Source organism: Sinohyriopsis cumingii, chromosome 10 (assembly GCF_028554795.1).
Source record: "Sinohyriopsis cumingii isolate HCF-2022 chromosome 10, ASM2855479v2, whole genome shotgun sequence".
NCBI classification, from domain to species: domain Eukaryota; kingdom Metazoa; phylum Mollusca; class Bivalvia; order Unionida; family Unionidae; genus Sinohyriopsis; species Sinohyriopsis cumingii.
Genome location: NC_142970.1, coordinates 81,756,449 through 81,771,121, shown reverse-complemented (window position 1 = coordinate 81,771,121; position 14,673 = coordinate 81,756,449). Strand labels below are relative to the sequence as shown.

Here is a 14,673-nt window from a genome sequence, read left to right as displayed (position 1 = left end):
ATGACCAACATGCCATCTGTTTTTGTTCATCCAGCATGTACTTCGGACTCACATTCAACATTTTTGGGTTCAAAATCACTCTTCATTAATACTTTCCCAACTCCAATAATTCAAAACAGTTCATAACTTTAACGATCATTATCTTTGTCAATATCATCAGCCATTATATGCTGAACAAAACAAAACTGTTATCTTAAGATGAACCATGCTAAGAATCAGCCATTTTGATGTTCTAGGTAGCCAGTATTTTAAACGTTTGTAAAACTTCCGTGAGGCAATGTCCATCTATGGCAGAATGTTTGTTCCGGAGCTCAACGTTCCAATAAAATTTAGTTTAACAACCATTCATGTCAAGCTAAAGAACCCAGATGTGTAAACAACTGCCTACCTGAAAAGACAGAGATGTGGCGACAAGTACTATGATACTCTTTCTATGACTACATCGTAGTCTTTTTTTTACTTTTATTTATATAAAACAAACAGTCTTTAAAGCTGACAATGTGTCATTTCTAATCTCATTAACTCCATAAGAAATTTTATGAACTCCTCTTTGTGGAAGTGGCTGTTTTCAACATGTGGTTTATCAAAGACAACCATCACAAAAGCTGATGCTTAAAATATTGAAAACAAAGGAATCAGTCAGCACATATTTTACTGAATACCTCTTGATGACAAAGAGGAACTACCGGTATTATCATTTTATAAAGATCACTCCATTGACACAGTCATTTATCTTGAATAAACAAGCTATACCATGTCTACTTATCTTTTAAATGTGAAACTTTGGATAATTATGACAGCATCCTGTAAATGTCTTCTTAAAATAGGACTGCTTCAGTGGCCAAGTGGTTAAAGCATCCACCTTGGATGCAGGAGTTGTGGGTTTGAACCCAGGCTGAGTCATATAAAAGACTTATAAAAAGGGTACTAACAGCTGCCTAGCTAGGCACTCAGCATTAAGAGGTTAGTGTTAGGATTGATCGGCCTGTGTCATGATGCCCCAGTGCAAGACATCAGTGTAAACTGCCACACTGCAGTCATCATAGCGATATGACTGAAAAATTGTTAAAGCTATCTTAAAAGTCCAAATCACACACACATGTCTTAAAATAATTGCCGTTCATGAGAACATTGGTCAAACTCCAGTTTAATTATACAATCAAGAGAGCAAATAGCATATTAAACAATTAAAAAAGGAGGGGTCTCTATCTATGGAAAGTGAAAATGTTATAAAAAAAGAGTCATATGTATGCCTATACATACTTTGACAGAAAATTCTGACCCTAAATATTTGTTAGCCAAAACAAAACAACAATGAACAAAGTAATTTTGAATGTCGAAATGTTGATGGTAATTATACAATGTATAATTTAACTCATAATATATAACCAGGAAGAAAATTACCGTGTTTGGTTTCTTTTGTTTTCTTCCTGCTTGTAATTCTTTGCAACAATTACATTATAATCCATACTGTGTATAAACTCTGAAGACTTTGAAGACATCTTCTGGTATCAACTACACATATGTATCCAAACTAAGAGAATGTCCCAACCTAGTGCATAACACACTCTGCAAAACTGACTTGATTGAAACCTGGGATTTAATAGCAATAAGTCTAAAAAAACCTTTCATGAAAACATTACTTATTTTTAATTTAGTACCAGAAATGGTCTGTATTTTTAATTTTGTTAAAAGCAGTCCTTTAGTACTCAGTTAAATATTAAATGAACAATTTTAAAAAATCCTCCAATTTCTTACATCAAAACAAACATTAAAAAAATTAAATTCTAAATTGCTTTCTTTGTCTAGAATTAGCATTAAGTCTTCCTATTCACTGTAAAGTATAGTTTTTGTGTCAGCCATATGACATGAAATAATCAAATTTTTACATTTTCTCTCGAGTCTCAAGAAATATCAGTGAAACTTTATCATCTTATCGACTTTATCAGTCATCTCAATGACTTATGGAGTAGCTCTGTTAATAAACAGAATTTAGTTTCATATGAAAGAAATCATCATGCCTTCTATACCATGTTGTTACCCAATGTTTACTTGATTTATCTCACTTTCGAGCAAAGTTTTCAAAAAAGCATCTGATAAAATTATTTTGTAAATATCTGTCAAACAAATAATACAAAATCTAAAATATTTAAAATTCTGTTTGACAATTGGAAACAATCATCTTACCATTACCTTACTGACTATATATATTTACCACCAAATAAAAATAACAAATTAGCCACTTAGAAAGATATATCATGAAATAAATTATGTATTTAATACAAAACACAAAATGAAAGAACAAAAGCAATAATTGTATCCAAACAAATTAAACAATAACACATTGAATTCAAATTGGTTAACCAATTTTTAATCATACTTAAGTGAACCAATAAAACTGGGTATAACAAATCAATAATAACTAAAGCATATGTAATTAATTGTATCTCAAAACACTAAAGCAGTTTCAGTCAACAAGCAAAACAGCATCTGTAGTAGATATAAGACCTAAAATTAGATATATGCATGTACATTATATAATGCTAAACCACAATAAATTAAGAATTGCTTTGGTCCATGTTTCTCATTTCCATTCTTTCATTCATTCTTGCTTTCTTTCTCAATAAATATCCCTTTTGATCTCCTCCATCACCTACATTCTTTTTCTTCAAACTTGTTTCAAAACTGAGGTATGCACTCTCTCTCTCTCTCTCTCTCTCTCTCTCTCTTAAAAAAGGAAATAAATATCACAATTTAAAAACTTTGAATAAACAACAGATGATAATATGTTCAAATGAAAAACAAATTCAATTACTCATGGAAATCATTCTAGCAATCAAAATATTAGCCATTTTCCATCTTTGCTAACAAAGGTTCATCAATCCACTTTGTGACTCTCTGACCCATGACTTATTTAGCTAGTTAGAACAGTGTTGTAAAGAAGTGCCCCCTTGTGGATAAAAGAGTTACTGTCTCTAGCAAGCAAAATCAACTGATCAATGAATGTGCTTGTTACATTATGTCTTCCGTATGCAATATGGTGCCTCATACATAGTTTTAATATACTTCCTTCACTTCATTAAATTCAAAACTTGGTTCCAGTCCCACAATATGTATTGAACCAGCCTAAGACTAGAAGAATGACAAAGAAAACATGGTGACTGATCATTATTGTAAAATCTCAGAGTTTTGAATGCTACTTTAGTAGCATTAAACTCAGCAGATATATACACCAAAAAAAATGGTAACCTGTCCAATTCATGAATGTCTTGTTCATTATTCAAACATTACCATATGAATACTGGGGCCCTGAGTGGCCAAGTGGTCTAAAGCGCTCTCTGTTACGGATCACTGCCATCTCATCTCTGTCTGCATGGGTTCGAGTCGAGTATTCAGCCAATGTGGGTATGTGAGAAAGCTTGCAGGTAGCTTCTCGTGGGTCAGTGGTTCTTTCCAGGGTTTTCCCAGGCTCTTCCTCCACCATTAATACTGGCCACCATGCATAGCCTATTGTGTGCTGAAAAATGGCGTTAAACCCCACAACAACAACAACAACAACCATATGAATAAAGCTATCAAGAAAAACACTGGTATTACCAATTATTGATCAAACTGTTGTCTGCTTGAGAAATATTTTAGTTCTCTGACAAAGACTCATATTTTTATTGATTTTATAAGCATGTTAAGTCATATCAATTACATAAAAAAACAGAAATACCTTTGCAACAATATCTGTCTTTTCATAGTTACAATTCTGGCAATTAAAAAATATTACCAAGTATGGGAGCATTCTGTATCACATAATCAAATTTAACAGTCACATGCAATGTGAAGAAAAAGAAAATTATAGTTACTTTCAAATATGTATATTAACATATTAAACCTAATGTAAAAACAAAAATATCATTCTCACAGGTTTTAAAAAGAGGAAAACATTGTTTATAGAAATGTTTATATTATTTCCACTTCATGACATAAACCAATACTGATTCTTGCAGAGAATGGGAAAACAACTCTGTCACTGAAAATCCTGATGGATGCACCACAATGTACAAACTTACTTCCCTTGTGTGCAAGACTGCAAACTGAGATCTCGATGGATGCATCACATTATAGAAACTTACTTCCCTCGTGTGCAAGATTGCAAATGGATGCAAAACACTATACAAACTCACCTCCTGGATTGCACCAAGATCTTTATGAATGCACCACATTTATACAAGCTTACATTCCTAAGTACAGGGCTGCACATTGGACAATGACAAAAATAAAGTTTCCCATCTCAAACAAATAAAAGGTATTAACTTAGATTATATGCACTCAGAAATCTGACATACTGGTATATTTCTTGTGTTACTGATATAGTTTCAAAGGTGTGGCAAATGAAAGGATGGTAAACTCCAAACTGTTATTGTTTTCTTGGATTCAATCAATCAAAATTAAGGGCATCAAATTTAAATTAAAAGGCAATGTCAATTTAAGAGGATGGACAGGATTCAATCTGCTAGTAGAATTATCTGTCAGGGCTACAGACAAATGTTTCAATATAAAAACTGTCAGGATGCGTGCATAATAATCTATCATTGCAACATACAAAGTTTGAAAAAACAACTTTCTCAGGATGAATGTAATATATTTCATACTTTGTATTACCTTTTTTAAATTCACAAACAGATCACAAAAACAAATAAAAGATGTTAATTACATACTATAATACAGTAATACACCAGCATTGTCAAACATTTATCTCCAGATTTGCTGACACCTTCAAGTTTAGTATGTTAAATACAATGAATTTCTGCCCTCTGATACCATAGTGAGGTCATCAAACAATGATAAAATCTTACTATGACTCTGGTGACAGAGCTGTATTGTCACTAGACAGACATGGAAAATAAGAAAGTGTACTGGTTTTGTCTCAACAGCATATGAGCACAAGTGCTGGTGGAAACTGATCAGTCATATCAGTGTCGAGGTCACCTTGAACCTGAAGATAGAACCTTGACTGTAATACCAACAATGCCATCAAATTAAGAAAGAGAAATGTATCATGGTTTATACATGTACCTAATTCAGCCTTCAAGATATAAAGTAGAACAAAAGAAACCTGAATACTTTTACCTGTGACTTTGCCCATGAAGAGTGAAATCCCAAATGTTAAATGCAAAGCATCAACACATCTCACAGTCATTTTATGCAAGTATAACTAATTTTATCCATTTATCATACACAGCTCTTAAGCTAAAGTGCAAAAGAAAACAAAATAACGTAATATATTTATTTGTGACCTTGACCTTGACCTTGAAGATATGATCTCCAATGTGCTTTGTAACACACCTTTTAGCAATTTATCTCAAAGATCTAAGGTTAGTGGAAAGAAAAGTGTGCAGGAAAACTAAAATATTGAGCCATCACCTTAACCTTCAAGATAGTGCATTGTTAGTATAAAGATATTCTAATGCTCATCGCCTAATCTCAGAGGCTAAAAAGTTATGGGGAAGAAAAATTGTAATGGAAACCTAAAATGACCTTGACCCTGAAGATAGAAATTTAAATATGGTATGTGAGATACCTTTTAATTATGATTTATAAATACAGCAAGTTTCAACACTTAATTTCAAATGACTTATGTTTGATGGAAAGCTTAAAGTATTGAACCATGACCTTGAAAACAGAACCCCTGATTTAGTACATGATACACATTCTAATGACAAAATATAAGATTGCTTGGTTTCATCCTTCAATCTCAAATGGCTTGAAAGTTATACAGCAGAACATCTGAAGGAAAATTTAAATTTAAATTTACTGAAATGTGAACCTGATTTATAACATGAAACAGAAAGTGTGATGCAAAACTGTAACTCCTGACTTTACTGTGAAAATCTCCTGACCAATGTAATAAATGATATATCTACTACATTTTAATGATGTATTAAGTATGTCAAGCTTCATTCTCTAATCTCAAATCTTTCGGAATTTATGGGCAGAAAAAAGTGATGGAGGGACAATTGGATGGATAAGCTACTACTATGATATAATTAATGATTTGTGATCCATGGCTGAGAAACAATGACCAGTAAGTGATCCATGGAACAGTTATGATTACTGGTAAGTAATCGATGGAACACAAACAATTACTGGTAAATGATCCATGGAACACTATCAGTCAAAATTATGTGATGCAAGGAACACTAACAATTACCAGGAGGATATCCAAGGAGCACTATAAATTAACTGCCAGTAGCCTTGATACACTGACAAATGCTAGCAAATCATTTATGAAACACTAACAGTTACCAATAAGTTAGCCATTGCACACCTACAATGGCAGGTAAGTAATCTAAGGAACACAGGTAATTACCAGTGAGTGATCGGTAAAACACTAACCATATATTTCACCGACAGCAGCATTATTGTTTTAAATGTCATTATGAATTCTAATACACTTTCAAAACCTGTCAATCAAAACCCAAACTCTAACTACATTAAGAATCATGATAATTATACAATGAAACAAAAACAGCCAATCAAATTAAGAAAATAACAATAAATCACATGGCTAGCATTTTAAACAGTCCTTTTAGTAATGATGAATGAGTAAAACATTACCACTATCTCTCTAACTGGGTAACAAATATGGCAGAAGATGGCTTAGCAGATAAAGCCATCTCAAATTTTGGAGTTGGACATGAATGTGGCTGAGTCATATTTTCTTTCTGCTTCTTCAGCCGAACCTCTCTTTTCCTTGCTATGTAAGCTGCCAATTCAATCATCCCTAGCCGCTCAGCTCTCTCCTCGGGCAGGTAATATCTAAGTTCCATTTCTTCACTTTCATGTTTCTTCTCGTACTGTGGGATGAAAAAAGTTATGATATACAAAAAGAATAAAAATGAGTATTTCACACTGTATTGTAACAAAATAAAATCAAATAATAAAAGGGGTCCTGGTGCACAATCTTGTTTAAGAAGAAAAATGATAAACATGACTGGCCTCTTGGGAAAAATGGATAATGCTTTGTCCATAACTTAGCAGGTATGGGTATTATCTTAATTTTTGTATTGCAATGTGTACCAATATATTGTAAGATGCATCACAGTACAACTGGACGATTTTAGTAATTGCAAAATAGTATCAAAGAGTGAACAAGAAGTCAAAGCTTCAATATAACTTTCATGTCATTACAATCTCATAAAGTAAACAATGACTGTTAATGTGGACAAGTCTAAATGTGGACAAGTCTAAATGTGTATGAGTCTCTGAGTTAAACAAAAGTGTAGTTTGCATCTTCTCAACTCTGGCCACATTGGGGACTAGGATGAGATGATGTCGACAAACAATACCAGTCAAATTCACCATCCTAACTGCAATTTTCAATTCTGTATCCCAACAGACACCATTGTTATCAATTAATTTGATGGGGCCCCGAGTGGTCGAGTGATCTAAAGCGATCGCAGTTACGGATCACTGCCATCTCACCTCTGTCTGCAGCGGTTCAAGTCTCGGATTCAGCCAATGTGGGTATGTGAGAAAGCTTGCTAGTAGCTTCTCATGGGTCGGTGGTTCTTTCCGGGGTTTTCCCGGGTTCTTCCTCCACCATTAATACTGGCACCCATGTATAGCCTATTGTGTGCTAAAAAATGGCGTTAAACTCCACAACAGTAACAATTAATTTGACGACCTTCATGAGTCATGATCCTTCAAAAATTCTTCCAGATATGTGATTTTACTGGTTTTTTCAGCACCTGATCATTTAAAACTGGGGACTCCACTGCAGCCAGACTGGATATAACATGCAGATAAAGCTGTTTCTCGGCAGATACATCTTTCAGAAATGCACTGTGCATTATAGAACAACACACAATGAAAGAGACAAACATTTCCAATATACAAAATAATGCTTAAGTAGAAGTTTTAGTTGTATGCTATTTGAAGAAATATAAAAAAACTAATTGGTTAATTGGCAATGTACTGTGGGACACATAAAAGCAGTCTCAATACCACAACATACCAGTTACAACACAAATCCCTGCAAATTAGCAGGACAACTTCTCTAAAACAGATGTTTTTTCAACTAAAAAAGGAATCATGATGACTAACATAAGACTATGCCTGTATATAGAGGATATTTTTTCCAAATCAGACAAGAGATGTTTATGGGATAAAGATGTGAAAATATGTTATGATACATGGTGTGAATGGCATAGGTGAAATAAATCAGAACCAAACACTTGACTATACAGTATGTGGAGAAAAATGTGGTGGACACTGGCACAAAGTTAGGTGACTTAGTTAGCAGGCTCTTGAAGGTCCTCTTAAGACAAGATGATGTAGGTGACAGAAAGGTACTTAACAAAGCTAAAATATCAATTCAGCCTGCACAATTTAGCCAGATGACTTGTGTTTGACAATAATAAAATAAGGAATGATGTGTCTGAGTCTGACAAGAAGTCCATTGATATATTTAGGACATGTAAGATGTCCTGTCTAGGGTTCACACTAGGCTGCACCCAACAACTAATGACCCTTAATTTTCATATTTGGTGCAAGCAATTTCCCTACATGGTGCCCATAGGCAATTTAAAAAGGACCCAAGAAAATAAAAATCAATGCTCGTTACAGTTCATACTTGAATGAACCGAAGGCATCCTAAGCTTACTGTACTGAAGCATAAATGTCACCAGCTGACAAAACTGTCTTATAAATTTCAATTAGCAACTCAAAGCACATAATCCATGATCATTTACAAAATCTTCAACCAAACCACTGCTAAATTTATTATCGAAATAGTGTGAACTGGGGAAAAACAAATGTAGACTTAAATGTGAAAAAAAAAATTCTTTATTGAGTCAAATGGTTACTTGAGTATGAGGAATTCAAAATCCTGGTGTGGAAGGCACACAACAGGAGAGGATGATAATGATCGCAGATACTCTAGTCATGGATTTGTTATTTTTCTGAATTAATATTCACTTTCTTATACATAGTATACTTTGAATAAACCACTGCTGATTCAGACTATAGCACAGTTTTCAACAAAAATTTCTTGTCAAATAAAACAACCATGCCCTGTATGGTGTACATGCTTTTTATTAGCATACAATTGTGGAAACCCATATCATAGTCTGACTCAACAACAACTGATTTCAAGAACATAATGTTGGAAAATGGATTATTTATTATAGAAATGGACATAATGCTGGCAAATGGACTATTTATTGTAGAAATTAATAAAAGCCATGACCGGACTGCTCTCATAATGAAATACATTTGCATGTACTGAATAAACAAAAAAGGGTATGGGTATATGCAACCCCTATCTTCTTTTAAATCACCCCCACTTTTTCATCTAGTATGGGCACATTAAGCCCCTCATTTTCCATTTCTGGAATGAACACTGCTTATTAATGATATATTTTGGTCTGAAAAGAAGTATGTCAATGATATATTTTGGTCTGAAAAGAAGTCATGTCAATGATATATTTTGGTCTGAAAAGAAGTCATGTCAGAGATATATTATGGTCAGAAAAAGAAGTCATGTCAATGATATTTTCTGGCCAGAAAAAGAAGTCATGTCCATGAAATATTCCGTCCAGAAAAGAAGTCATGTCAGTAATATATTCTGACCAGAAAAAGAAGTCATGTAAATGATTTATCTAGGTTTGATAAGAAATCCTGTCTATAATTATTCAGGTGAGATAAGAAGTCATGTCAATAATATATTCAGGCCAGATAAGCCCCTGTCAATGACATATTCATGCCATAAAAGAAACCCCTGTCAATGATATATTCAGACCAGAAATGAAGCACATGTCAATGATATATTCAGGCCATATAACAAGCTTCTGTCAATGATATATTCAGGCCATATAACAGCCTCTGTCAATGATATATTCAGGCTATATAAGAAGCATCTGTCAATGATATATTCAGACCATATAAGAAGCCTCTGTCAATGATATATTCAGGCCACATAAGAAGCCTCTGTCAATGATATATTCAGGCCATATAAGAAGACTCTGTCAATGATATATTCAGGCCATATAACAAGCCACTGTCAGTGATATATTAAGGCCATATAACAAGCCTCTGTCAGTGATATATTCAGGCCATATTGTAACGTATATCTGATTTAATCATGTCTATTTTTAATTTAATTATTTGTCAGTTTTAAATTTTTTATTCTATTATAATGTAAATTTTTTCACTAGAGATGATACTTTTTCAGAAAACTGTTTGGCCTTGACTGTTAGTTTATAAACACCAGGTGTTGATCTAAATTCTGACCTGGATTCAAAATTAGTAAACAAAGTTCTATTTTATTTTAAAATGATTGGTTGTTGTCAAGGTCATGATGGGACTATGTGGGTTAAGAAGTAAACACTTTTTAAAATTTTATTCTGGGAATAAAATCATCGGTCTAATCAAGGCCATATTTTGTGTATGTGATATAAACATGATCATGTGACACCCCCCTCTGATTTAGTAATTTGGGGGAATTCCGAAACTGCATCTTATGATAGCATATAATCAGAGAGATTTTTCAGTTTTGGGGGGCTTTTCACACTGATGTCAAGTTAATTTGTTGTAGCCAGATCTTCAACTATAATTTTCTTCAGATCATTTGGATTTCAAAAGGATTAATTCTTTATTCTTTGGAAATATTTTGAGGAGTGCTCACACATAAATTTTGGAAAGACATTGCTTACAAATTCAATTTGGATTTCCAACACTGGAGTGCCATTATTTGTATTTCTACAAGGAACTGTAAATAAGCACAGTACTGAATAAGCACAGTACTGACTACAGCATACGTCATCCATCTTGGATTTTCCATCAGGATTCGAACTTGAAACTATTAGAACATTTATTACTAGGACTTTTGCAATTTAATTCGTGGATTATTCTTAGATTATTTTTGGATTTGATTCTTGAAACTGTAAGTTCTTCTCCTTTCTTCATTTTTACAGAATTTTCCAGGAAAATAAATTATTTGTTAAATTTTAAAAAGCTTGTTCTTTTCACTCTTTCTGTGTTACTGTTTATTTGAGCCTAAACACATAACAATATAAGAAACCCCTGTTAATGACAGATTCAACCCAGATAGGAAGAGTTGCCAATGGTATATACAGGTCAGATATTAAAGTCATGTAAGTTATATATCTGGGCCAGAAAAGAAGTCCTATAAATTATAGGATTCCATTTATTTTTGAGTGTATCAATTTTCTATTTTTTATTGTTGTTGTTATTTAAGTCCTTGCAAAAGTAATTCTGTTCCCGCAAAGGATTATTGTTCACTGGGTCTTTAAATTCACAGCAACAAAACAAAAAAACAGTAAATTCAAAGTATTTTTCTCCAGTTGTTTTGAAAGCATAAAAGGTACCACCATATTATATGGTCCCTTTATAAAAGACAGTTGTGGTCACAATTTTCCATTTCGTTTTTTAATAGCAATACTGTTTATAACATACCTCAGTATAAGGTAACCTCACATAATAAGCTGTACACTTTTTATGTTTCTCAATATCAGTGTTAAAGTAAGGGATTATTGTATATTAACATTCATTAAAAGTATTATTGTAAGAGTGTATTGTATGCTGTCATCTCAATAACAATCTGTGTGTGTGTGTGTGTGTGTGTGTGTGTGTGTGTGTGTGTGTGTGTGATTTGGATTTTTAATCTAGTTGTAAAAAAATTCAGTCATATCACTATGATGTCAGAAGTGTTGCAGTTTATAGTGATGTCGTGCACTCAGGCATCATGCCGCAGACATGTAGCATTATGTCCCACCCAGTCACATTAATATCCTGTCACTAAGCCAACTAGTCCTAACACTAACCTCTTAATGATGAGCACCTAGCGAGGCATATGTGAGTACCATTTTTATATGTCTTTGGTATGACTTGGCTGGGGTCCAAACCCACGAACCCCCATATCCGAGACAGACACTCTAACCAATAGGCCACCAGAATGGTCATTAACAATGTGATAGTAAGGGAATATTGTATATTATCATCCCATGAACAGTGTTAAAGTAAGGGAGCACTGTATGTGTGTGTGTGTGATTTGGATTTTTAACGTATCTTTAACAATTTTTCAGTCATATCGCTACAATGTCTGCAGAGTGACAGTTTATAGTGACGTCTAGCACTGGGGCATCATGCCGCAGACATGTGGCATGATGTCCCACCCAGTCACATTATCCTGACACCAGGCTGACCAGTCCTAACACTAACCTCTTAATGCTGAGCACCAAGCGAGGCAGCTATTAGTACCATTTTTGTAAGTCTTTGGTATGACTTGGCCAGGGGTTCGAACCCATGACCTCCCACATCCGAGGCAGACGCTTTAACCACTAGGCCACCAGAGCAGTGGGAGCACTGTATACTGTGGTCCCATGAAGAGTATTATAGTAAGGGAGTACTGTACATTATCATCCCATGAACAGTGTTAAAGGGAGCACTGTATAATGCGATCCCATGAAAAGTGTTATAGTAATGAAGTACTGTATATTAACACCCCATTAAACAGTGTTACAGTAAGGGATTAGTGTATATTGTCAACCAATGAACCAAGTTATATTTAGGGTGTACTGCATATTATCAATCATTGGAATCATTAACGGTGGTAAAATAAGTTGCAATTCAAAAACAAACAAAAAAAACAATATATGTTCTCTCTCCATGACAGCAGTGGTAACATGGAAGTCGAGAATGACAACAGCGTCAACTTTTGTGCTTGTTTCTTGTGACAAACTACAAATGCAACCAACTCTGGTAAGTCATACCATTCTTACATAAGACCATATTTTGGAAGGCAGAAAAAAAACATATGTAAATATGCGATTAATCATCTCCATTTATTTTGCAAATTCTTTATTAACTGAAACTCTGAGACTTATCAGATAAATAACGACAACTGGCTGACATAATTATTATATAATTTATAATCTAGTTGTACACCTATTTTACAAGAACCCTTAAGATCATCATCATCATCATCAAGCATGTGGTATTTACTACATTTCTAACAGTTTCAACTTTATTAAGGCAAATTTTACTGGCATGTTAGTAGTTACATCTCACTCTAGCATTGTTAATAGTGATATCTCATGCTAGCTTAATAATACTTATATCTCACATTGGCTTGCTAATACTTATATCTTGCAAAAAAGTGTTAATAGTTATATCTCATACTAGCTTGTTAATACTTATATGACATTAGCTAGTTAAAACTTATATCTCACAATGGAATGTTAATGGCTATATCTCACTTTGGCATTTTATTAGTTACACATCACAAAAAATGAATGAAAATTATAGTTCTAGCTTACATTAATTTGGTACACTATAAGTTATAAATCATAATTGTATGTTAAAAGTTAAATTTCAAACTTGCATATTAAAAGTTATAACTCACACTGTCATTTTATTAGTTATAACTCACACAAGCATGTTAAAAGCTACATCTCACATTGGCATGTTAAAAGCTAATCTCACATTGGCATGTTAAAAGCTATATCTCACATTGACATGTTAATAGCTATATCTCACAATGGCATGTTAATAGCTATATATCTCATATCAAGGAAATATTATGCTAATTTTCTATGGCCAACAATTTTTGAAATATCTCCTACTTCTCTTATGTTATATATATACTCATTATATGAATCATTTCCTCATTAGAAATGGGAATTAATTAAATCATCACTGTGTAGGGTAAAATGTTTCACTAATGAAGTTTAATAATACTGGCAGACATTTCATAAAACATTGTTTCTGCCACCAATGTTTACCTCCTTTCCTTTTTATATGAAGATGATAGATTCAGGCTCCATCTCTCTTCTTGAACTCTTCCACTTTCTGATATACTATATATGACTCATCCAATTTTTACTTTACCTTTTCTTTCCTACATATGTCAGCTCCCAATCCCACCAGCCTGTAGGCAATATCCTCTTTCCCGTAGTCTATAGCCAAAAACAGCAGGTCACGATAATCTTGCATCAGGGGACATAACTGTGACACAAAACTGATCAGAAACTGTTTGCAAAATATCATGTTAGAATATCATCAAGATGGAACATGCATATGTACATGCATGCATCCATCCATACATACTACATACATACATACATACTCCATATATACATACATACATACATACATACATACATACTACATACATACTCCATACATACATACATACATACATACATACATACATATACAACTTATGCTAATGCTTCATAAAGAAGACAAACCAGTTTTCCTATGCATACCAGTGAGTCATGATACCCATTACACAGAGGGTCTATGGGACCAACATAACAAACAGCAGCAACTGGTCATATTACACAGTTGATCAACGTATGCAGGAATATCATATATGATGTTTGAAAGGGATGGAAACATGGAGATCACTATGAGCAGGTGGTCGTTACAAGCAGGTGGTCAAAATACTATCTTTAACTATTTTTCAGACAGTTATGATCAGGTGTGACTGTTGTGATTCTGAATTACTTAAGCCTGTTATTTTTCACTCCCCTCTGTATTTCCTATGTGATACATCTGCTATTTAATATGTAAATGTATGGTCTTTAACTATAAGCTCAAAGAAGGTTTTATCTGTTCTCCACAAAAAGGAATACTTGTATGCAAGTCTTATTGATC

General features: G+C 33.6%; 1 protein-coding gene across 2 annotated transcripts in view; it reads right to left on the bottom strand.

The window, feature by feature from the left end:
- Nucleotides 1-2,349: 2,349 nt before the first annotated feature.
- The window catches only part of LOC149790473 (uncharacterized), an 83,200-nt gene continuing 70,876 nt past the window's right edge, over nucleotides 2,350-14,673 (bottom strand). For both annotated transcript variants that reach the window (XM_089972526.1, XM_089972527.1), the window contains exons 22-23: nucleotides 13,903-14,019; nucleotides 2,350-6,848 (exon numbers count right to left, since the gene is read on the bottom strand). In XM_089972526.1, coding sequence (XP_089828652.1) covers nucleotides 6,612-6,848; nucleotides 13,903-14,019 — 354 coding nt within the window. In that variant the 3' untranslated portion in view covers nucleotides 2,350-6,611. The remainder of the gene's footprint in view (nucleotides 6,849-13,902; nucleotides 14,020-14,673) is intronic.